The sequence below is a fragment of the Corvus cornix genome, chromosome 1, assembly GCF_000738735.6.
Source record: "Corvus cornix cornix isolate S_Up_H32 chromosome 1, ASM73873v5, whole genome shotgun sequence".
Taxonomy (NCBI): domain Eukaryota; kingdom Metazoa; phylum Chordata; class Aves; order Passeriformes; family Corvidae; genus Corvus; species Corvus cornix.
Genome location: NC_046332.1, coordinates 91,763,129 through 91,789,159, shown reverse-complemented (window position 1 = coordinate 91,789,159; position 26,031 = coordinate 91,763,129). Strand labels below are relative to the sequence as shown.

General features: G+C 41.7%; 1 protein-coding gene across 4 annotated transcripts in view; it reads left to right on the top strand.

The window, feature by feature from the left end:
- Positions 1-295: 295 nt before the first annotated feature.
- TMEM255B (transmembrane protein 255B) overlaps positions 296-26,031 on the top strand; it is a 65,574-nt gene continuing 39,838 nt past the window's right edge. For 3 of the 4 annotated variants that reach the window (XM_039549587.1, XM_039549577.1, XM_039549591.1), the window contains exons 1-3: positions 296-401; positions 8,866-9,008; positions 13,615-13,677. In XM_039549587.1, coding sequence (XP_039405521.1) covers positions 344-401; positions 8,866-9,008; positions 13,615-13,677 — 264 coding nt within the window. In that variant the 5' untranslated portion in view covers positions 296-343. The remainder of the gene's footprint in view (positions 402-8,865; positions 9,009-13,614; positions 13,678-26,031) is intronic. The other variant, XM_039549582.1, reaches the window with a different exon arrangement.

Below are 26,031 nucleotides of genomic sequence, written 5' to 3'. Positions count from 1 at the left end.
GGGACAATTCTGATCTACACCAGGTGTCAAACTGGCCAAGAAGAGATCCAGAAGCGACGCCAAGGCTGAGACACGGGTAGGACATACAACGAATTAAGCAGCTGATGGCTGCACTAGTAAAGACCTGGCCCGTGCTTCCTCCGAGGGCGGCAGGACCGGCGGCGGGAGCGGCGGCGAGCGGGGCCCGGTTATGTTGGGCGGCCGGGTCCCCGTGCGGCGGGGGCAGCGCCGCTCGCCCCGCCCCGGCCCCGCCGCGCCCCGCGGGGCGGACCCGCCGTCCCCCCGGGCAGCGCCAGCCGCGGAGCGGAGCGGAGCGGAGCGGGGCCGGCGCCCGCGGGAGGTGATGGCCCCGCCGCTCGCCCCCGCCGTGTCGGGCCCGCTGGCCGTGCTGGACCCCACAGGTGAGCCCGGCGCCTGCCCCGCCGGGTGCGTGAGCCCCGGGGATGCGGCGGGGAGAGCGGCAGCCGGCTGGACGGCCGGGCTGCCCCGGGCCGGCGCCGCTGCCCCGGCGCTTCGGTCGGCGGGACGGGAGGGCGCGGGCGGGGGCCGTGCCCGGGCTGTGCCCGCAGAGTGGCGGCGCGGGGGGCTCAGCCCGAGATCATCGCCGCCGTGCGCGCTGCCGCTCGTCCTCTCGCTCGCCGAGGTGTTTAAAAATACCGGCTCTTCGCAGAGCTTTCAGCTGCGCTTGGTGAATCCCTCCCTGTGGTGGAGGTTTAACATTCGGAGGAATGGCTTGGTGCGGGACGCGGATAGGAAATTAATGTAAGAGCCATCGTGCTGTGCTCGATGGCCATGGCCGGTGGCCGTGCTGGAGCAGGCGGTGCCCGCAGGTGCGGGGCGGGCTGGGGACAGGTGTTGGGTTAGTTTCCTTCCTCCTGGTTCTCCTAACTGAATGGTGAGCTGCTTGTGTTTACAGCGTACGTCCTGAAATACAAACACATCGGCAAAAAAAAGGTCAAGTATTTCATTATTCCAGCGGAATTTGTTAAAGTTTAGAAAATACAGAACTTACTGCTAGGAATTACTCTGTGTAGCATTTGAAAGGATAAGAAGAGACTTTGCTATGCACTCAAGGATCTTAACAGCTGGATAAAAAGGTGTATCAGATCTTAATTTTTGTCTTAAACTTGAAAGAAAAATTATGTTGGTGTTGAAAATGTGGCCATGGAAGATGTGCTGTAACTTAAAAACATTTTCAGGTAGTCATTGGAAAAAGAAGAATCTCTATGCTAGCTTTAAACTAGTGATTAGCTGCTCATTAAATTATTTATTGGTGAAACAATTGCTGCCAAAACAATGAGGTCATAGTGATACTGCATGGTATCACTTACTATAGCCATACTACATAGTCTGTCAGGGCTTGTGGGATTGCTTTTTCATTTTGTTCAGTATGAGTATTTTGTAGTACAATTGTAAACTGTTTCCCATGGTCTTGAATATATAATGCACTCATGGAATCTTACTCAACAAATTAATAATAAAAGTAAGAGATGGGCCTGATGAAAGCTGCTGTCTTGAGGCTTGAAATGAATGCTGTTGCATCTGGTTTAATTAGTTCAGCACTCTGGACAAGTCAAGCATTTAATCAGAAGAGGGAAAGTAATCACCAACAGCAGGTGTGAGTATCTCTTTTAAGCATCTCAATCCGTCACATTTAATTTTGGGAGGCAAGTAGGATTAATTCAACTTCTCTGGCATGAAACAGTTTTTAAAATACGCAAAACTGTAGTTGAGAGAGAGATGGCACTGAAGTGAGCTTTGCAGTAATTAAAAATTTATAATTGAGATTCAAAGATCTCCTAAAAATTTTCTCAATAGCAGCAAAATAGCAGATACCTTTGATACAAAAGCCTGTCTATGGTGAATTTCCACTTAAATTATCTTATTCTGTGTGCTTAATGCCACTCTCTGAAACATGTCACAGTTTTTAGTAGTATTCATCACATAATAAAAATGCACTATTTTTTCCTGTTAACAAAAGCTTCCTTCTTTTTCTCATAGTGAGACACTAATATACATTGGGCTGGGCATTATTTGAAACAAGTGTTTCCATTTAGATCACCATAACTAGATCAAAGAAGAAGGTATGGAATTATGTAGTGCTAATATTTAGCAAATGTGATTGTAATCCCAGCTGACTGCTACATCCTACACTGACTTTTTTCCTCACCAAAATCATGCCACACTTTTTGACAGGCTTTGTGATGTCTGAAGATCGATTTTAAAAGAAGTAGTGAAGTTAGCAAAGTGTAGTTTCCTTCATCTAAGTGTAGACTTTTTTAGTTCAGTTGCAGATCGTATGCAGGTTTTCCAAGGTGGAGAGATGCTGTTTCATTCTATTCTTTCTTGGCCTCTGGACACATTCTGTGCCATGGGCATTTTTCATCATTAATTAGTTCATCCTCCTTTTAAACTCACTCTTTTCTTTGTTCAAATCCAGACCCTACTATTCATCATTAGATCCACTACTTTGCAGTCTCCTATGTACCCTCCCCAGAAAGCCATCCATTTTTCCATAGTCTTCCTGCAAATTTAACCCCCATCCGTTGCAAACAGAGCATTGTAAATATAATTGTTTTCTGCAACTGCTGAATGGACAGAAGTTTTTTCTGAGTGCAGCGGAGTGTGGTCTTCAGCAGGTACTTTTTCTTTTTGCTCTCTGGAGGGTGATCTCAATTTCTCTCCTCATGGGCCTTTCTGTGTCCCAGGGAGGCAGCAGTCTGGTGTCTCTCCTCCTTGTACTGGTGATATTTTCTCTCCTTCCATTGTCGAAACAGGGCTGAATGGCTCAAGCAGATAGTTTGCCTGACAGATATTTAGTGAGCAAAGCAGAGAGTGTTTCTGTGACTGTTCCTTTTTGTGCACAATTTAGGTCTGCGCCAGGCAGAGCACAAGCCAGTCATGTGGAAGCTTTGTTGCCTCTCTAAATTATCTGTAATGCCTATTGCTGCAGTTAATACTGCAAAAAACTCAGTGCCCAAGTCAATGCTTCACTGGCCAAAACTGCTGAAGAATATTGCCAACAGATGTTAATAACGTATTCACACCCTCTGTTCACCCCAGCCTCAAGCTAATGCTAATAAGGATATGACAAGGTTTCTTCCTACAAGCTTGGTTTTTGGTGTGCTAAGTATAAGAATTTTAAGTTACAACTAAATTGCATTAAGGTCCAGACTAGGACTTTAATAATATTCATACTGAATCATTGTTAAATAAGTTGAAGGTCATAAATGTCAAAATTATTCTGAGAGTTACTTCAGTACTAAAAAATTGGAAAGTGAATAGCCTCCATTAACTGTTTCCTGCACTCCAGGAACACTGGTGTTGGAAGAAAATTCAGGCTACAAATTTTGACAGCAATGTTTCCTCTGCTCTTAATTTAACTGCTGTTCTTGTATATGGCCAGCCTTCGGTCCAAGCCTTGCCACAGAGAGTGTCACAGAAGAAGGCTGGGCCAGGCACACTGCCTGAGCTGGAGACAGGGCTTCTGTGTCTGGCATTGGGTTTTGGCTGGCAGGTACATTAAAAACAGATCCAAATAAACTGCACGGCAACTGCTACAAACAGCAGTAAACAAAGGCTTGGAAAATCTTGGGACCCAACATGACTGAAAATGCAAAAGGAAGCTAATAGTAGGAACCCTTTGCAGCTGTAGCTTCTGAAGATATTATGCTGCTTTGCAAATATTACATAGGCCTCCCAGTATGGTGGTGGCTTATATGCATGTAATTACACATATTTTGCTAGAGCAAAGATTTTTATTGTTGTGACTAAGGAAAGCCAAACAGCCATGATAAAAACCAATTTAGCCATGATTTCTACCCATCTTCTCTGAGCATGTGGAAGTCTTTGAGAATAAATCTTTGCACATGCCAGCCTCTTCTCCAGAAAGGGCCTTTCTGTGCTCCTGCACATATGTCATCTCTCCTAAGAGTGGAGTTCATAGCTAATGACATGTACTTACTGTAGTTTCCAAACTGGACTATGAAAAAGGGGAGATATGATTGGATATTTGCCACTATTTTGAGATGCAGGTGGTAAAAGATCAATGAATATGAGGGTTGAAGGGTATTGCATTCATAAATTTCTTCTGGCATGTGTAAATTTCAACATCAAAATGTAGTTCAGACCAAAAAATGTCCCTACAAACAATGACGTCCTTTTCTGTTCTGTCTCACTAAGTCCACATCAGATTTACTCCAATGACAAATAAGAACATGCTTTTCCTAAGACATTTTCCAGCAAACTCAGTCAGGGTAATCAAGCTCATGTCTTTCACTCTTCGTAACCAGAACTCAAGAGGGTGGGTTGGACCCATAGTTTATCTCCATGCAATCTGATCAACCTTTGCCAGTACAGGTGCTGATCTGAGGAAAATGTGGAGGCTTGGCTCCTCAGGCGCTCTTCAGAAAGTGCTCTGTGGTTTCAAGAAGACTTGGCTGAGGAGCATCTGCCCCACTGGCTTTGGGAAGGTTTGTGTTCCTATGTCCCTTTAGAGTACCTTTAGAGTTTACATTGCAGCTGCAGTTTCACGTCAGTGGATATGTATTGCAGTGGGGATACTGCAACATACATATACCAAACCAGGAGTCCCGTGGAAAGGAAATATATATGGACAGACAGATTCTTGCTAGATGTTTCAGAGAGATGTTTATTCCTCCAGCCGCACGGCCAGAGCTCTGCCGAGGAACTGTTCCAGTCACGGGACCAAGGGTCCTTCTGCCCGCGCAGGGAACACAAACCAACCAACGGGAACGAGGCTGAGCAGGGACAGGGAAACCCTGTGTCTGTGCCCTCAGGGCCCCTCTCCCAGGGCTACATGGCAGGGGAGGGACCCCAACAGATATGAGCACACATACCCAACCCACTTTTAGTCTAGCTGTCTTGACTATCATAAAACCATAGAAGAATTCAGGTAGAAAGGTACCTTTGTTGAAATTCCAACCTCCTCCTCAAAGCTGGGTTACCTATGAGGTCAGGCCAGGTTGCTCAGTGCTTTTTCTGTTTGAATTTTGAAAACCTCCAAAGTTGGAGGGGACACAAGTTCTTTGGGCAACCTGTTCCAATGTTTGACTGTCCTAATGTTGATTTTTTTTTTTCTCCTTATACCCAGTCTGAAACACTTTTTTGTATTTCAGTTTGTCTGCTGTCTTTTCTCCTCCTGCTGTGCACCATTATGAAAAGCCTGAGTCTGTTCTCTTGACAACAACTCAAAGGAATTGGAAGACTGCAACTAGCCTTGCCAAAAGTCATCTCATCGCCAGGCTGAGCAAGCCTTGGTAGCCCGTTAACCCCCTGATTCTGTGATGCCATCTTCCCCCTGTTCCTTGCCCTAGCCCTGGCCACTCCCTTGGTTTCTCTCTATTGGCTCCTGTACCCCAACCCCACCCAGGGACCGCCCCTGAGCCCCTGACAAAATCATCCTGCATCCAGACCACGAGGTCTCTCTCCCTCTGAACATCACAGGGACAAGATGTGATTAAAACCATCTCAAGCCCTCATGAGAGACCCTTCTCTGCCTTCTTTACCACCAGTGCATTGTAACGCTGCTGGCTGCCGGAGCCAGGTCGCAGGGCTGTCCGAAATGGACTCCGGGATGCGACTGATCGCATGGCCCTGGGAAACCCCCGCTGTGCTCACAGGGAGCTGCAGCCTGCTAGGCAGAGTCCAGCGGTTACAACACAAGCCCTGTTCCCTCAGCCTCTTCTCATACAGAGATTACCAGCCCCTGACCTTCTTTGCAGTTCTCTGTTGAATTCGCTGCAGTTAATTTATGTATTTCCCTATACTAAGGGCCCAAAACTGAGTGTAATATTTTGTGGTCAAAAAAGTGCTGAATAGATAGGTGTAGTTGCTCCTCTGATCTCCTAATGATGCTCCTGTTAGTACAGCCCAGGATTCTGTTACTAGGGCACACTGCTGGTTCATGTTCAGCTCATTGTCTACCAATACCCCCAGGTCCTTCCCAGCACAGCTGCTTTGCAGCCTGGCAGTCCCTTACCTGTTGGAGAGGATGAAAGTTTCGTAAGAAAGTTTCACAGATATGTAGGCTTGGCAGAAAGATCTCTGAATGTAGAAACTGAGGATGAGATAGAAATGAAAGCAAGTTTTGATATAGAATAAAAGATGTTTTGTTTAACCAGTGATCACTGAATAACTGAGAAGGCAAAGGTAGGAGATGAGTTGGAAGGAGATTTTTATGATTAGGACAAAGGTATGTGACTACAAACAAAGACGTTTTTCACCCAGTAAACAAGTATCAAGAAGAGCATAAGTAAATAAAAAACATGTTTTTACCAAATGGAGAGAGATCGCATGCAAACAAGAAATGTCAATGTAGCAAGAAGAAGAGAGGTCTGAGAATTTTGCATTGTAAGCTTAAATTGTAACTTACTTACTCTTGTGATTGGATAATAATGACTATAATATGGTGATGGTAGTAGATATGATAGGCTATAGGCAAATGTAAAGGTATTGTGTATGGTGCTTATTGGTTGTTATGTATTAAGATACTCAGCAAAGAAAGTATATAATGCTTTGTAACTTGAACAGAAGGTGGCTTCAGGTATGCCTACAAGCTGGAGCTGGCAGCTCTGGATACCCATTCCCTGAAATGCTGTAACTTCGCCTGTGCAATAAACAGCTTTCAAGAGAGCTGCCTGAAGTCCAGACATCCTTCGTGAACCTTTCTCCTATACTTACCTGTATCATTGCAAGGCATTGTTCCCTCCTTTGCTCAGGACTTGGCATCATGTTAAAACCTTGCTAGAATTAAGGTAAAAGACAGCCACTGTTCCTCAAGTCCAGTCTTTTTGCCGTAGCAGGCACCTGGGCTGGTCAGACATGACTTGGCTCTGGTAAATCCATGCTGACTATTGCCAATCACCTTTTCCTTTTGTGCCCAGAAATGTCTTACAAGAGGACTTGCTCTGCATTTTTGGTCCCAGCATCCCAGGAACCAAAGTGAGGTTGGTTGGTTTGTAATTCCCTGAATCTTCATTTTGGCCTTTTTAAAAACAGGTGGAGCATTTGCCTTTCTTCAGTTATTAGAGATTCCCTGATCTCTGTGACTTTTCAAAGATCATAAAGTATGACAAGGGCATCAAATATTATTTAAAATCTGGTAGATGTATTGAATGAATCAGTTTATAGGAATGACAGCTGATTTGTGGAGCTGCACATCTGAAATCTAGTTTTCCCTCTTGGCCACGTGAACTGGCTTCACTGAAAGAACTGTCTTTAACCCCATACACTTGGTGAAAAACTGACTGCTAGTAAAGAACCTCTTGGCTTCCATGTGCCCAGTGACCCTCCATGGATTAACAGAGAATTGCCAGAGAAAGACAGCAGAGATGTAGGCTGGAGAAGAGGTGTTCGGAGAGTCTTAGGAATTATTTCTTGATCTTTAGCAGGAAGACTTTGTACATGCAGGTGAAAGAGACTTGTGTAAGCTCAATAGATGGTATTTGTCTTCAGAAAAGTTTTTCATACTAAAAGACTGGAATAATTTTGACTGGTTGTTCTACTGGAGAAATGTCAGCAAACACAGCTTTTTATTATAAATTCTTTTTTTTACTGATTGAAATTATTTGACTTGGTTTGCAAACATCACTAATCTAGTCTGACTTTTGAACTATAACCATTTAACTGAGTTACATGACTTTAAAATGGCCACAAAAATTAAGTGACTCATTGCAAATGGCTTCTGCTTGCTTTTTGTCTTTCCTGCGTTTCCCCTGCTTTTGCTTCCAGCAGTGCCTCCAGAGCCTGACCCACACAAGCCTGCCTTCCCCTCTCACCTCCTCCTTCCTGCTGAGGGCTGCTGCGTCCGGTCTTCAGAGCAACATCACAGTCTCTGCCTTCTCCCAAGGCTGGGCAGTCAGGCAGCTTCATGAGGCTGCAGAGGGAGAGACACTGGTCCCGCTATGGCCAGGCTGTGCTCTCTCAGGAACTCCATCCTGCCCAGGTGCAGTGTATGGTACCATGGTATTGCATGTCCCAGTGCTACAGGGTGATCCTGCACACTCCTGCCTTGCCTTTCAAAGTGAGAATACCAAAAATGAGGACCACAGTTTGATTTACTTGGGTGTCTTTTGTTAGTTAGAGTCATGTATCAATGGCTTTTTAAAATCAGTCTTACATAAAAGTCTGTGCTATGGGCTGGGGCCCTGGTGTGAGTAATGTTTGGCTACAGCTCAGATCTGCCACTGGGATAACAAGGTTGAATGCTTTGGAGCAGGCTGCAAGCTGAAGGTGAGCATACTGGTTTTCACTTTGGGGTATCTGGATCCAAATCCCAGCAAGACTGAATGTATTTCACTGAGCAGCTACTGTTAGACAAGTCTCATGTATGAGTTTCACCTGATAAACTCTATTGCTTTGCTTCAGGGATACAGATTGATTACCCCAGTAAATATGAAGAGCACATTCATTTTCATGATAGTATGCAGAGTGCCTTCTAATCTTGTTTAAAATACTCGTTTTTATGTTCAGGCCAGGTAGAGTCAAATTGGCACTTCACACAGGTAAGAATTTAAGGCCTGCAGGATCCAATTTACCAACAGGAACAACACTTAATTAAATGTTACTGAAGACAAGGCATAATTATCACTGTCACTGACTTACAGTTCAGTTTAATAAAAACTCGTCTCATGCCTGTACCCAATGCGTGTGCATTAAGCCATACTCTAGCTAACTCTGTGGTTTTTAATTCCTTCTGTTGTCTGGCAGCAATTTCCCTTAGTGGGAGAACGACAGTGGGTTATCAACAGAAAAGATTAACAAAAGAAAATCTTCCATCATTTTCTATTTGTTCTGCCATGATTGCAATGAAAGCTATTTTTTTTTCCCCCCCACTCCCTACAGGACAGTTTGCAAAAAGGAAGAAGACTTCACTTTGGTTCACAGTCGCACTGCTGGTGGTGTCTGTTTTCATACTGACCATAGGTCTGGCAGCTACCACACGAACAGAAAATGTTACTGTGGGAGGCTACTACCCCGGCATTGTTGTAAGTAAAAAAACCCATTTTAGAATATTAGGTACATCCAAATAAATTATTACCAGCTGTAAATGGGAAGTTCTGATAGATTGAAAAAAAAAAAAGAAAAAAGACAATTAGTCCTGTTGATTTCACAGGAGAGAGATGCTGCTTTGTTTTGATCTAATTCTAGTGTGTTGTAAAGCAGGGGGGTAACCTACTTTTCTGAAGTGCCCTGAAGGGGAGGCTGTTAGGGGGCAGAAGGAGGTCAAGGTTGCACTGCACTGCACTGTGCTGGTCTCAGGGAACTCTGTGAAAACCTCTGCTGGACTCCTGCTGGTCTCCATTAAAGGTGGGTATCGGCACGACTGGACAGTGGGATAGATTTGAACAACCTTTTAGAAGTTTACTACTTTGATGGCATGAAGAGCCACTCCACTCTGGTGTCCGTGTGCCAGGAATTCTGCTGTGTCCATGGCAGGGAAAGCCCTGCAAATGGACATGTGGAGGTTCTCCGTAACATCCTTTTGTGCAGGCTTGCTGCCAGTTCTCTCATACAAGATCCTGTTTCCAAAATCCTTACTCTTGTTTTTGCCTTGGGAACAGAGTGCTTAAAAACATTCCTGCAGTGGGCACAAGGTTCGAACTCTACCTGCTTTGTCCTGTGGTGCCTCTGTGACTTCTGGGGAGGAGTAGCCCTGCCAACTCCTTGCTGGTTCAGCCCCCAGGCCCTTTCTGATCTCAGGAGGAGGGATTAATTGTATCCAAAAGTGTGGAAATGCTTGGAGTAAAAAAAAGTAATTTAAATTCCTGGGCTGAGTTTTAAATACGAGGAATATAGGCAGCAAATAGAGAAGGGCTGAATCAGCCAAGGGGAGGTAGAGGGTGCAAGGTGAAGAAAGAAACTCACGTGCTTAGAGTCAGACACTGCTTAGGTGTGTGGCTCCACTAGTGCCAAAATGTGTTGTAAGGTACCATTATTTCTTGCTCTCTATGGAATGAAACGCCCAGAGAAGAGGGATATGCATCTTCTAATACTGTGCATACACCATTAATAATTTAAGTTAGAATTGTTCCTCCTAAACAAGTCATCTTAAATCTTAGTGTTACGTTGAGAACAGGATTTCTGAAAGATAATTTTAGGATAATGATCTATAAGGAGCAGTATTTTAAAGATAGAACAAAAAGCAGTTCTGAGAATAAGACCTTAGAAGAATGATTTTCCCTTTCATTAACCTAAAATAGATTGATACAGATAAAGGTCTCTTCTTCTGAAATTTGACATGAAATCTTTTGTAAGACCACATTATCTGCATTCATCCTAGGAAGAAGTTTCATTTTTAAACTGCTGTCTTTAACAAGTGTAATAAGTAATAAACCCATGTGCACAAAACAGGTCATTTCAGCATTTAGTTTCTTGTAGGAATAACACAATGTCTGTTCACTCATCTGAAAAATATCACCTGCTAAAATATTTTTTTAAAATCTTGTTTTCATTAATAACCAGATAGAAAAGCAAGGATTTATTAGAATACTTTGAAAACAAAACTTTTTATTAATAATTTTCTCTTTCAAAATATTATTGGAGCCAAATAATTTTCATAAAATTCAGAATTCTTTTTGTGCACACATGATGGATTATTGAAGTAACTGAGAAAGAGTGATGGATAATTGTCAATGTAAATGTCATCGAGATATTAAATATCACAAACATTTAGCAAGAGTTAAAAGCGCTATGCAAATCTTACATGGTATCTTGCCAAAAGCCTGGTCAAAGGTGTGTGACAGAACTGTTGTGTTTTTGCCTCACTGCCAGGGATGACTGACTCCAGTGCAGCATTGGCAGACGGACTGTCATAGAATCACAGAATGGTTTGGGATGGCAGGGACTTTAAAGGTCATCTCAACTCCCCTGCCATGGACAGGGACACCTTCCACTAGACCAGGTTCTCAAAGCCCCATCCAGCCTGGTCTTGTACACTTCCAGGCGTGGGGCACCCACAACTTCTGTGTGGGCAACCTATTCCAGTTCCACCACCTTCACAGTAAACGATTTCTTCCTAATGTCTAACCTAAACCTACCTTCTTTCAGTTTGAAGGCATTACCTCTTGTCCTATCTCTTCACATTTTCTTGTAAGGCACCTCTAGGAACTGGAAGGCAGTAATAAGGTCTCCTTGCAGCCTTCTCTTCTCCAGGCTGAACAACCCAAACTCTCTCAGCCTGCCCTCATAGGAGAGGTGCTCCAGCCCTCTGATCATCTTTGTGGCCTTGCTCTATACTCACTCCAGCAGGTCCATGTCCTTCCTATATCGGGGGTCCCACTGAAGGCAGCACTCTAGATGGGGTCTAACCAGAGCAGAGGGGTAGAATTCCCTTTTACCATCACCTGTTTCAGAATGTACAGAATGGCCCTCAAAAGGTGCTTCTCTTCTCTGCTGACAGTAGAGGGAGCTTAGAAAACCAGCAAACCCTGATCCCAAACTTTTAGATGCCTAAAGCTAGGGAATGAATTTGTCACTAAATATTTAACTGCTGGGCTCAGAGAAAAGCAAGAATATGAGGAGAGACGGTGTTAATTTCAATTAAAAATAAGGTCTATTTCTCACAGACTTCAGTAGTAAAATATTAATTTCACAGCTGGTAGATGAGATTAAATCTCCAGTGACCTTCGGTAAGAAATTTTGGTCTTAAAAAACATGCAGAATTTACCCTGCCTGAAGACACCTGTGAAGATGAGTAACACTATCCACTGGCATAGATTTGCTTGTATCTAGAAGTATTTGCAGAACAGGTCTTCAGGGTTAGATCCATAATAGTTTGGCTTCTGCCAAGTTCCCACTGGCTTCAAGAAGAGTTAAGTGCCTTGATTTCCCTGAATATTGGTCTCTTGTAATTTGTTTTGAAAAAATCTTTTTTCTGAATATGTCTTTATAGTGCTTGGTATTTCCTGAACTTATGCATCCAAAGTAATTGAACATAAAATATTTCCGTGTGTAGATGAGTTAATATAATGTTACACTTTAGAAGGTGTCTGCATTTAATAGATTACTGCTTGATCATCTGTTTGGACTGTCTTTTTGGAACGGTCTGCAAAGACAGAGTTGGAACTGCTTCAGCCTCATTTCCTTATAAATATTTATACTTAAATACTTAATGTCACTTCTCTGGGACTACTTACTGTATTATTTTTGTTTGCTAGTTTTATACTCTTTCAACAGGGTCCAGTTGTCCCAGCACCACACTGACCTGGCCTCCCAGAGTTCCCAAATAGCCTGTTGTCTAAATGGACAAAAACCTAGCTCATATGACCCTAAAACAGTCTCAGTAATGCTGTGGCTTTCATCATGATCTCTATTGTTCTGCTCCTTCTGATTTAATTGTTATTCTTCTGTCTTTGGTCATTTTTTTATTCTCATGGATATTACTCATTTTGTGTTCCCTACATCAGCCATAAATGAGGCTTTATGGATTGTTCCTGTTGGAATGAAAAATGGGGTTTGGAACCAGATGTCATTTTGATGTAGTTATCTTAATTTACAAAGTTGCTGTCCCCTGAACAGAGTGTCCTTGCTCATGGTTCCAAGTATCTCTACTATTTAGCTGTCAGCATGGGTGCACTTGCCTACTCTTTCAAAAGTCTCTGCTTTTAGTCCTTGTGCCTCCCTTTCACATAAATTTTCCCAAAGCACTCAAGAGCAAATCTCCTTTCCCTACATTCGCTTTCTTGAAACTGAGTGATGGATTCCTCTTGTGATACTGAGCGAGTAAAGTGCTTGCAGGGGATTTGCTTTCTGCTGTGAGCAGTTGTGCGTAACAGCAAGGAATTTACGGGCATTGCTTAAGCCCTTGGCTGGGACATGTAGTCCTTAAAAACTTAATTTGTGCTTGGAGGAGAGGCTCTGAGCTCAGTCCAGTGGCCTCATTACAGAGAGGGGCTGGAACCATGAATCCAAGGAGTTTCTACTGCTCCAAACCTTCACGTGCCCATCATAAGGAGGACACTTTTCCTACCATCCCGATGTTGAAGCAACACTGGAACATTAAGGCCAGCTTACTTCAGTGTCCTTTCCTCCCCTCTTTCCTGTGGCTGTTGGTAATGGAGCTGACTGTACTGATACTTTTAGCATTTTAGCAAGGAGTTTTTCTGGGTTATGTGATAGCACCTAATCATTAAAATCAAACAAGAGTAAGGGTTTGAACTTGGGTCATTTGCATGGTGGGAACGCATCCATTTTTTGAGAAAAGCAGTCTGCAATTGCCTAAAGCTTTACAGCCTTTCAAAATGCTGATATGTGGACTAAAAGTAAGTGGTTTTTTCTCCTACTTTACTTAGTTTTTGCTTAACGGTTTGTAAAACTGTACATGACAACAGTAACAGTAGTCAGTAGTGTGTCTATACAGACTTCTGTTTACTACATGACAGATTTTGCAGTGAACTATCAAAGAGCTGCAGTCCTGGCCATTTCCCATTACATTATATGATTTATGTCCAACAGTAACTTCCACCTTTTCCCTTGACCTGCCCATTTAGCCCATCTGTGTGGTGCATTAGCTCAGATATCACTGTATGTGTTGGTGTGTTGTCCAGATAAGCTGACCTCATGCATTTCTGTTGGTTTTGTTCTTTGCCTTAGCTTGGCTTTGGATCTTTCCTAGGGATTGTTGGCATCTACCTGGTAGAAAACAGAAGACAAATAGTAAGTAACAGCCCTTTTAATTTTTTTTTTCTTTTTGTATCAGACTGTATTAAACATGAAAAGCAGGGATTTCCAGTTAAAACTGCTTCATCTGCCTCGAAATGTTAGTCATTTGTTTCACCACTTCTAAGAAGTTTTATAGAAGCGTGAATGGGCCAGTAACTTCCTTTGAACAAGGCAAAACAGAAGCAGCTTATTTTGTTTTACTTTGCTGCTGGTTTAGTGAGTTGAATTGATAGAGGGCAGAATCACTTAAGTGCCAGAGCCTGGCCAGGACCATGTAACTGGGAAAAGGATGGGAAGAGAGCAACATACCAGTCTGAGCAGCAACAAGGTACATAATCAGCTCCGCCCTAGCAGATGATCTCATCCTGCACAAGAAGTTTAAGTCAGGAACAGTTTCCTGAAACTATATGTGTTAAATAGAAGAAAAAATCCAGAGCTCTTGCTGTCAAGATTCCCTGGCTATGACAGACAGGATCTGAGATACCATGTGATTTGTTTGTAGCTTTAGCTTGGCTTTCCAAATACTTTGCTTTTATTTATGTGAGGAAGTCATAGAAAGTCCTTGGGGCACCCAGGTAAAGGAAGGTGTACTAAGAAGGATGAAGGAATTTGTAGAAATTTTTAGCACTTTCCTTCCTCTCTTTGCGAAAAATAGCAGTCTTGGTTGAATAATAGCATGTCCAATGGGCACTTCACAGTAGACTGATTATAACCAAGCATCATGAAATATGATTAATTTCATAATGCAGAGCTTTCACTGGTGTAAATCAAGAGTGGTATTAAGCTCAGAGGAGGAACTGATGGATTTAGCTTGCATTTTGCTAACAAGTAACTACTTTACTTACAAGTAGTCATAATATCACTCCTTCATAACATCACTCTTCTTTTGCATTACCTGTAAGTGTCAGTAGTGTATATGCAAGTATTCCCTTGCTTTTAACTTCTGTTTATAGCTGGGTTTCACAAAGAAGATTTATAAAGCTGTAGTATTTGTCTTTTTCTGTTCCCTATTCTATGTTTTTTAATGTGTTGACCAATTTCAGGCAAATTCAGGAGGGAGGTAGAGACTTCAAATGTGTGCAATTTCCTCAAGTTTCAGGAAGATTCACAGGTGGGTAGAGGAGAGAATTATGACCTAGTTCCCCCATGGTGGTAAACACTGCAATGTCAACTCACCACTGTTTAAAGTAGAGGATCCAAATGGACATGACGTGTGAGACAAAAATTTGCAGTAGGTCAGGTGTCATTAATTTTGCTAGTAACAAAACAGCTTATTTAAGACAATTGCTCCTGATTTCTGCATCAGGGACCAGGATGAATAGCAGGTTCCTAGTTGCAGGCTCAGTGCTGATGAAAATAGCTTTGTCTTCCACACCATTCATGCTACCTTACTAACAGACATAACATTTTAGGGTTGTTTGATTTTTCACTTTTCTGCCTCATGGTTTTCTGTGCTCTGTCCTTAGCAAAAGTAAAATGTGTGAGAAAGCCATAAGGTGGGTAAGCAGTGGTTAAAGTATGTATTCCTCGATGTGCTGTGTCATTTACACAAGGACTGAGGAGACATTAGTGTCCAGGATGTTTGGGCTTAGTGCCTGCTTGCATTTCCCAGCATGGAACAAGGAAAACTGCTTTCTGCTTGTAACACTTACATATTATGGCTGTTGGAAGGTTGGGTTTCTGGGGAACAGACTAAGAGAATAACTAGAAAGTTTAATTATGCTTCTTGCCTTGGGAACCATCCACAGTGGGTCTTTTAACACTGTCTGTGCTGAGGCTGAGCTGATGGTTTCAAATGTTGTGGAAATGAGATTGAAAGGTTTTACAATGGAAGGCAGTAGTTATTCTCTGGGACATAACTGAGTATATTTGATTGGAAGGGTTTAGGGCAGCTTTAACGAATTTGCAGCCATCAGTAAGATTGTAAAGACTTATATAAGCACATAAATGTAGCATAAATGTTATATTCCTGTACCTAAAAATTATATACTTTGCAGCAGGACAGAAGGCAGTGGAAAGGAAAAGAAATTGCTTACTCAGTTGCTTCTATTTTAACTAGACTACCTTTGAGCAGTTACTGCAGTATAATTTGAATTTAACCCAGTGTAGCTCTGACAATTATCTGGCCCCTGAAATGACTCAATACTTCATTTTTTATTTGTTATTTAAATTGAAACTGAATACAGATGCAATTGCACTAGGGAAAAAAAGTCTATTTCAAATTGACCATTCTACTTAAATCTATTTCTCTTTTTGTCTTGAAGTTCTGTTTCACTGTGACACATCAATTATAAGTCCAGGTTCTTTCATGGTTGATGAAATGCTAAATGCAATATAAAATATATAATAATTAGCAGAACTAGTACAGTAAAACCCCAGCACTCAGTAACTGATGAGCATGGAGTTTGAGAAAGAACAAAAGCACAGTTAGGCAGAGTGGGCAATGGTTTGTTCTCAAAACATGACATTAATAATGTTGCACTTCTTTGACCTCCTTCTTGGCATCCCAGAGCCCGCAGTGGGAGTTCATTGTGCTGACCAAGGTATAACCCTTAATTCAAAGGAACTGCTGCTTGAAGAAGCAGGCTCTGCCTCATTGACTAGCATGATTTCACTTCAGCTCTTAGCATTTGTGCTTGGCTGTGATATGCAAAGCTTGGCACCAGCAGAACAAAATCTCCCTGTGACTAAAGATTTGCACTGATTTGGATGTTTCTAACTGGCAGACAGAAGGCATTTCAAGCATAATGTGTCAGTGTCCCTTTTTGCATCTCCTGCAGTCTGCAAAGCAGGTTATGGATTGAAGAGCAGTGTGTAAGGCACACTTAGTCCAGCCGGATGGGTGAAAAACATGATACTGCTCAAATCAAATGGATTTGATTGTAAGACATGAAGTGTCCTCGCTTGTTTGCTTGCTTGCCATCTCCTCGCATTACAGGACAAAGTATTTCCAGTTAGGAAATGAGATGCTGAAATTACATACAGAAGTGGGGAAGGCTGGGTGTGCGGGGGGGCTCATGGCAGCAGAGTTGAGCTGAGAGCTGAGGGTAAGTAAGTAGTGCTGAGGGAGTGATGTAACAGGTTTCTCCTCAGAAAATATGTGGGGGTGGCAGGAGCTTGCACCCAGAAATGGATCACTCCATAAATGTGCAATGTCGATATGACACCATGCATGTAATTTTAGCTAACCCAATGGATAAACCAAGCACTGGCTCACAGTTTCCACTCACACGTCTCTCCAATGCCAGCCTCACCATTCTGTTTGCAAGGGTGAAAATCAGCACCCTGAAGCTGTGGTGCCTACAAGAGCAATGGGGAGGTGCAGTGGGGAGGTTCAAGGGCACCAGAATAGCTGTCAGGGTTTTGAATGTTTGCAATATCACAGTGCTGCCTGCAAGAGCCCTCACCAGGGCTGTGGGAGCACCACCGACAGCAGCACAGCTGTGGCAGAGAGCAGGCAGGAAGGGCATGGGCAGAGGTATGGGAGAAAAAAGGACGCAGGGAGGATGGGGAGGGGTCATTGGAGCAGGAGTGACCCCTCATGAGATGTGAGTTAGCACAAACCTTGGTACTTAGGATGGAAGCAGTTGTCTGCAGTAGGTCTGACACCCAAATTCATCCACTGTTCAGTCTTCCTCATGTTTTCTTCAGGTTAACAAACATTTAATTTTCTCACTGACATGTCTAGGATATACTCAGATATAAACCTGGTGCTCAGACTGGTCCTTGACTTATTCAGAGAGATGGAGGCATCACCTCCAGCAAAAGCAGAATTTGAAAACATGAGGAAGGTTAAAACATGGAGCTCTGCACACAGACAGAAAAGGCAAAGCTATTTATTCATGTGCCTTCTCAAGGGATGCTAAGTTTAGGTCCCTTAATACGCTTGCTTCGCAATCTCTGTCAACAAGAGTTAGATTTCAAATGAAGTGTTGAAAAGACACTACAGCTGAAGTTGGAGAAACAAAGCAATAATTTTCTCTTCTGTTTTCAGATGATAGACTTCCCTGACAATGCATGCATCCCTGTCCTGCATTGACATTGTGTGAGGTAGTATTTCAATATTATCTCTGATTATTTTATTGACACCAGACTTTACATAAAATGCCCAGTGGGCATTTTCTGATGGACGTAATCTATTTACAAGATAAACTGGTTTTGAAAAAACTTAAAGAGGTTTGGCTCTTCTGAAAGCTGACTCACACATGTAACTGCTTCAAAAAATCCTTTATTCTGAAACAGATGTAAAGGTAATGGTTATTAGTACATGCACCCCCCAAAAATACTGCTATATTTATACCTAATTTGCTCTGTTCAAACACATTCTGTTTCATTTGCTGTTTGCAAATCAAACATTCTGGAAGAAACTGGCTCTAGTGCATATTTTGATCAAAGATATACTAATTACTGATTGATTTCATATCTCGTATTAGGATAATTAAAGCAGCTTGTTCTAATAAAGAAAGACCACTGAAATTCTGTAGATCCCCTGAGACTATCTTTGATGTTCCTATGCAAATAAATGGAAGAAGCCTTTAGTGTGTTGCAGGGGAAATGCAGAAAACATAAAGGCAATCTTTGTAATTACCAAGGTATTATTTCTCTCCTAAACTCAAGCTTCTGACAAAGTTAGAAGCACTTCTTTCTATCAGTGTTGATTTTCTGTATGCTCATATTTCACACAGTTCCAAGAAAAACAATTAATGCTGAGGTAAAAACATTAATGATGGAAGAAATTAGTAATCATCCTTCTCTTGTTTAGTGTCTTTAAAATGATTGAAACTGAAAAGACCTACTAATACCTTTTCAGTCATAAATGTGTGCTAGGTTTTGCAGTGTGATCTAACTACGCATTTCAGAAGCAGACAAGATTTATATAAAGATAATCAGAATAGGTTGACACTGACACTTGCATGAGCTCGAGAGGCTCTTCTTTAGGTGTCTGCATTTTTTTCAAAATATAACAGCATCTTATTAGCTGTTAAGTTCAAGCAGCTTATTCTTTGAGAACATCTTCCTGCTCTCTCATGACTAGCTCTTCAAGACTATAATGAGGCGCTCTTCAGAGGCATCTTGTTCCCTCCTTAGGTTCTGGAAGAGGCCTTTAAGGGTGGCTTAAACTAGATTCTGGAGTTTTAGTTAGCTGAAGTGTGGTAAGAAAAATCCTGTGTTAAGTGACAATTATACTTCTCTTCTGTAATACTGAGGATATTACAAAAGATATCATACTATAATTCTGCCTGGTTTTGAGTTTAGAGCAGAGCAGCCTATGTATAGAGGGCCCATAAGCATGGTGTAGTTTTGGGTATTAGCTGCCTTATTTTGCAGGGATCAGCTTTGAGATATCTTTTTAATCCTTTTTGGGAAGGATTTGGAATGTGGTCTATCCATGGTAGGTCTGGGACATCTGTGTTATTCCTTGTAATGCAGGAGAATATTCAGCAAAAAAAGGAATAGAAGTGAAATGAATAACTGGAGATGTTTTGAAGGCTCAGTTATTTCAGCTGCAGAGGAGGAAGATAGGTGATATATCTGTGGGTATGAAAGCACCATCGAAAATGAAGACAAGGGAAATTAAAAGAAGAAGTTCCATGGGCAAGGAAAATGTAAATAAGTGGGAAAGTTGTTTCTAATTTATTTTAGTCAGTATAATAGTATGAGAGACATTTTGCTGTTATTAATGTTATATATTCCATTAATAAAGACTGAGTAAAATACTTTGGATTTCTTTATGCAGTTCTTTGACCTCGTGCATTTAATGTGGTGATTTCCAATTTATAATAAATGTAAATACCCACTGACACAAAGAGATCTTTTCTCTTCCCTCCTTTGCTCCTTCCTCTATCTTGCTGACTCCTCCTCCTCTTCCCTGCCCTGGCTAAAAATATTCTCCACTGGTTAAGTGAGTAACAAAGTTCACAGCCAAGTGAGCATCAGACAGCAAAAGTTAACTGGTGGGGCTGCATGGGTAAGGGTAAGGGTAAGGTTACCTGATTGGGTAAGGGTAGAGAGGAATCTGTGAAAGGAGGGAACAAGACTTGTCCCTTTTGCTAGGAATAATTTGTTATATCAACTTTCTGTGGTGTGAAACCATCATCTAAGTGTTGTCAGTGAGTTAAATGCCTGAAGATAGATAGCATAAATTTCCCAACAGTGTTTGAGAATTTTGAAGTTCAGGGACTCAAAAATAGATGCTTTCACTGTGCAAATTACCAGAGGAGGTGTGGGAGATGTTTACGCTCTTCCTTGATCTAGTTCCTTATGGACTGGCATTTCATATTACACGTCTACAGGTGTATGCTTTCAGATTTTACCAGCACAGATTCATCAGCTAGACATGCAAATATTTATTTATATGTAAATATTATAATATAGAAATGTACTATGACATTATAACCACATAATACATGATCTGTAATATATGCTCACATATATGTATTTACAGCTGACATGTCCTGCAAACACCTGTGATAATGACAAAGAAGTCTATGCCACTGTGCCACTGACATTTTGTCTTTATTGGGCAAAATGCTTTTTATGCTCTTCGTAGATGTGTGTGCCAGGTTGTTTCAGCTGGCAAAGCTGTAATGGGAAGCACAGTCAGGTCTGTAGCAATCTTTGTGCTCCATCATTAGGGCTGTGTCTGACATACCTTGAGAGATGCCACCAAGTACCTCCACCTGCAGCCTAGCACTGTAGTTCCTTCTCTCCCGCACAACCTCGTGCTGGTCCACTGGTTGTACCAGTCCCAGCTCTTACCCACCTCAGGTTTCTCACCTTGTGACAAAACATAGGATTAGCTCAGTCTCAGATAAGAAATGACCACGTTTTCACTGTTACCATTGGAAGAAAGAAATGGATTACTGATTACAAAGGAAAAATTTTTGAAAGACATACTTTGGGTTCTATTTGGGGAGCTTCCTCAGCAACCAGAATTACTTTAGTTTGCTTCTGGAAGCTTAAATTCTATAGAAACAGAAAGAAGATATATACCTATATGAATGAAAATACATATTACCATCACCACAGCTTATTTTCAGTACTGCAATCTTTAAAGACTGTCACCATTCTTTTGAGTCAGAGACTCAAAACACCAACTCAGTTTAAGTTCTCTATCTTAAGTGGCAGTCTTTTGGGATGTGGTTCCTTTCTGATCTGTGCTTGGGAACAGCACACAGGATTAAATGTACAATAGGGCACTTTTTAACTGCCAGTTTGTTTTCTTGTGTTGTTTATGTAATGAAAGTGTTGCTGTCACACAGTTGAAAACAAAAGTAAACCTTATGACCCATGAAATGTGTTTGGAGCAATAAAGATGTCAATTACTCTTCGTAGGAAGCAGGAGCATGGGATAGAAAGTCTCAGCAAGGAACCTGGGATGAGTTCTGGTGTGTGCATGGTGAAGAAAGTGAGGTGGGGTGTGCCCTGTGAAAAGGACAGGCAGTTGTTGGGCCTCTTGTTGAAGAATTAGCTCAAATTAAACAGCTGAGCATCCCTGATGGACAATCTTCCAGCCCTGTAGGTAGAATTTCACTACATGAAAACTTGTAATTTGTGCATTTCTGATAAAGAGTGTGTGTGTATCTTCAGAAACCAATGCAGTCACTGTGGAGTGAAAGAGGATTTGTAAAAACAGAGACTTTGGTGTAAAAATAGTTCTTGCTGCTAAAACAGTCAGCTCTAACAGTCTTGATCTATGTAAATTCCACCATTTTTTACCAGGAATCATAAACTTTTATGACACGTGGTATCCTATGTATTTTTGGCTTGTTATTCTCATGCTGCTCTGAACAGCTGTTTAAGTCATGAAGTGACCTTGTTCCGGTTTAAGCAATAAAAGACCATCCATGAAAGGAAGTATGTGATTAATTCTGATAATGTCAGCACTGTTATCAGTGAATCTAAATTTATTTCACTTTTGCTCCCTTTCCTTTTAATGCTGTATTTAGTTTTTTCTTCTAGACTAAATTTTGTCCTTAAATGTGTAATCATTTTTAACTGTTCTTACCTAAGTGCTTTTGCTGATGTTTGCAAAGGGGAATTCATATCAGTTTGAAGTGCCTACTGGACTAAGACTTGATTAAGCTGGTTCCAAAACCATTAGCATTTCTTCAGCTGTGAGATCCAGGTGATTACTCTTTTCTGTATAAAGGTGGCCAGAGAACAGCACTATCTGGAAAAGCACACTACACTGAACTGCCATGAGAAGCCCCAGTGCTCCCCTACATAGCAGTAAGAGTCTGAAACAGAGGGAAGGGGGTTGATCATACAGTCAGCAGCTAATTTAATGGGATGGAAGAAAAGTAGAGCATATGTACTGCACCTCCTTGAAGTAGAGAAGGTCAGCCACTAGGGAAGTTGGATCAATTCAAACTTGGGACAAAATGTGCTGCTTGCTAGAAGGAAAATCAGGAACTGCAGTAATGGTTACTGGGATATGATCTGGGGTTCTTAGATGTTGTGGAGGCTTAAAAGAGCAGTGGTAATAAAACTAACCCTGCACCAGGAAAAAAAAAAATTTTAGGTTTCCTTCTGTTTCTTAGAAAATGTAAAACAAGTACAGTTCAGTCTCATTTAAAAAAAAAATGTTTTAATAATATCTGTTGGACTCCAGTGAAGTCTAAGATTCTACCAAAATCCCAGGAGACCTGATAGTGCATCATCAGTGGTGGCATTTTAAGTGAATCAAGACAAGCATTTTACTCATCAGTGAAGGAATTATTTTGAATTTAATATGTGTTCATTTACACATATATCATATTCATTCTCTGATTGCAGTGTAATGGTGACTCCAGTTTCAAAGTCTTAAGTGCACAGAAACTGCTTGATATAGGGTTTTTATTCAGTAGATTGGTCATTCTAGTAGAGATTTGCTTGTAAAACAATTTGAAATAATTTTGTAGCTATTCTAAGTCTGGTTTTGTAGCTGATATTAGATTATGAGAGAAGAAAGAATGTATTAATCAGGTAACCTTTCCCAGTAATTTTGTTTCGTGTTTCATAATGGCTATTGATTTAATTCCCACCAATCTTTAATTTCTTGAAAATAAAAATATAGGAAACTTTGTTTTTATTTCATATTTTATTTCATATAACCTTTTTCACATAAACGGTATCTTCTTATGTTTTATCAGGTTAGAAAAAAAGACAAGATGAGCTACAGAAAGAGTAAAGGAAATGCGTTGGTATAAGTTAAGGATTAATGCTCAAGAACACATTTCTAGAGGGTGGAAACAACAGAGACCTAGACAAGGGAACTGTTAGAGTTAGCATGCAACGTTTTATTTGAACAGTACAATGTTAAGGCAAAATGTTTCCATGCTACTCTTCTAGGTAACTGGAGTTGCAGAGGACTTTTAAGCTGCTGTACTGATCAGCTGTGAGGATGGCACATCTGACAGGGAGCAGGGAAGGAGGACGGGAGGGACGCTCAGTGGTGAATGGCTGGGGAGGCCTTGTGAGGAGCTTAACATCAAGGGTACTAGGGGACAGTTTGGAACTATGGGCTTTCATGCCCTAAAGGGAAATAGCAAGCAAACATGGCTGTGTGAGCCACCTCCAGTCATGGGGCGCAGCCCAGCCATCACACAACCCCGGGCATGTGTCCATGTGGTCAGATGCTGAATTCCCCCATCTCCATAACAAACTGTCACAGCAAATGGCACAAGTAAAGTTCCCAGCAACTCGAGCAGTCTGTTCATTAGTGAAGAAGTAGTCCCTGTCCTAAAGATGTCTGTGTGTGCCTTTAGGAGCTGGAGTAAGCACACTCAGAACCTGTGCTCTCTTTCTTTTCTTACTCAACTGTTCTGCATAAACCTTCTTGGGCTGGGGCAGAGCTAGGACCATGAAGTCACCCTGCTGCACATTTCCCATCCTTGGACACTTGTGCAGCCCCTTGCCTTTGTGTGTAGCCTGTATGATGAATTATCTACAAAAGCTGAGCAGCAATACCACTGGAAGAGAAGAAGAGAAAGCAGTGTGCCTACTTTTTACTGATGCCTACATATGATAAAAATTAACTGTGAGTACCTAAGGTATAACAAAAGGTATTCCAAATCCTGACTTTCACAATTTTGCCCTTCAGGAAGGATGTGAGGCAAGAAAAAAAGATAAATTTTCCAAATGAAAATTCTACCTTAATTTTGAAAGGGGATTTTAATCTTGTTTTTTTTCTTTGGCATAATAATTTATAACTCTCATGTGGTTTCTGTATTCTTTCCCCTTTTTTTATCTAATTAATTCAACCTTTTTATGTATGTGAGGTTGCTTAAATTTCTCATGGGACTTCTCTCTTGCCTGTGTTACACCAACTGGCCTTTTCCTGTTGGTATTTTTCCTAATTATCCCTGACATGATACTGGGAAACAGCAGACTTCTTCACAGGCAGTAAAACAAAAGACTCCTTGACCACAAACAACAAAATAACCCCAGTCCTTATGATTTATTCATTACAGCTAAAACCTAGCTTTTACTTTGATAATCCCTAGGACTGTAAATTACATGGAACAGGTGAAACAATCTATTAGCTGCTGTCAGCACTTCTGCCTCCTTCCCTTCTGTCATGGCTGCATGGTGTCACCTTCACATTTGCACTGAGTCTAGTGCTCATCGCTCTCTACAGTCTTCTGATTTAACTCATTTGAGGGAATAAGTATTTTCTGCCTATGGAGTGAGTTTCATTGGCTTCCTATGTGTTTGGGTAAGCACAGGAGCTGGGATGCAGGGATGCAGCCCTTTGGGACAGAGCAGGAGAAAGGGCTGGACAGCAGGGAACCAAACTAAGGACTGGAGAAGAAGATGCCCTTTGAGTTGACCATGAGCAATCACACAGGCTCAAGTCTCTGCCCTGAGATGCTATTAATAACAGAGGGAAGGAAGAAAATCTGAATCAAAGATCTTTGTTTTTGCTGGTAAAACTGAACAACATATGACTGGACTTGCTGAGTTCAACAGTGAAAAGGCTGTAGTTTTCTTACTTGGTCACTTGATCTAAGAATGAGACTTTAGAATCTAAACACCTGACAACACAGAATCATAGAATCACAGGATGGTTTAGGTTGGGAAGGACCTTAAAGAGAAGATAACCTAGTTCCAACCCCCCTGTCATGGACAGGGATATCTTCTGCTAGGCCAGGTTGCTCAAACCCCATCCAACCTGGCCTTGGACAGTTCCAGGGATGTGGCATCCACAGGTTCTCTGGGCAACCTGTTCCAGTGCTTCACCACCTTTACAGTAAGGAATTTCTTCCTAATACCTAATCTAAGGCTTCCCTCTTTTAGTTTGAAGCCATTCCCCCTTGTCCTCTCACTACCTTATGAAAAGTCCCTCTCCAGCTTTTTCGTAGGGTTCCCTTAGGAACTGGACCGCATATCATGAAAGTCTTTCACCGTTATGAATTTCTGTCATTGTACCTAGTGCACGGCTATGACTGCAGTTGGCGTTAATGAATAACGAACATGGTGTAATCCTATCTCCTGTGGTGTGACAACTCCCCAGCAGAGCCTCAATTACAGCCATGCCATTATTTAAGAACCAACCTTTGGAAAGAGTATGTTGTCAGGCCATAAATTGTGGAGCACATTACCTGGTGTTGTGAGAAACCTCCTAATTAGCTCAGTTGTGAAAACTGTAGGAGTCTTGCCCATGTTTCACTTTCATGACAGCAGCAAAACATTTGTCCTAAGGGAAGGGAAAACTGTTGTGTTGTGCTGTTGTGTGAGAAGGGGCCACACAGGACAGGGCATTCCAAATTAGAGAAAATTAACTCACAATTGAAGTACTTACATACAGACCCATTTCACAAGACAGGCAGTGCTTAGTTGACAGCAGCATCTGAAATACAGTGCAGTGCAATGAGTTTAATTGTCTTAATTTTGTGGGCTATTAATCTACAGACTCGCTGAGGTACCATGGTAACAGATGCAGCTCCTGGCTGAGATTGGTTTTTCCAGTTCCCTGGTTGCACCAGGGTGGAAAATCATTCTCTGTTTTGGATTTGTGATAAGAGTTTTTGTAAACTTCTACATCATCATCCCCATTGAAAAAGTGCAGCAGACTTATTTAAGCCTATATTAAATTCTGATCTTGGGGACATGGGGAAATCAAACCAGTAAAAAGGCCCACAGAATTAAACTGTAATTTGGGGAATGTAATTTTAGGGGCAGCCTACAACAAACTGCGCCATGCATTTATTTTCCAAATACTTGAACCTGTGTGGGAATAAAAAAGGACTTTACAAACCTGTGGCATAACATTTACACAGCGTTTTGCAAAGACTTAACTTTCTAGAGCAAAAAATACTGAGTTACAGTGTTTCTCAATTTACATTGATCAGGGTAATTCTGATT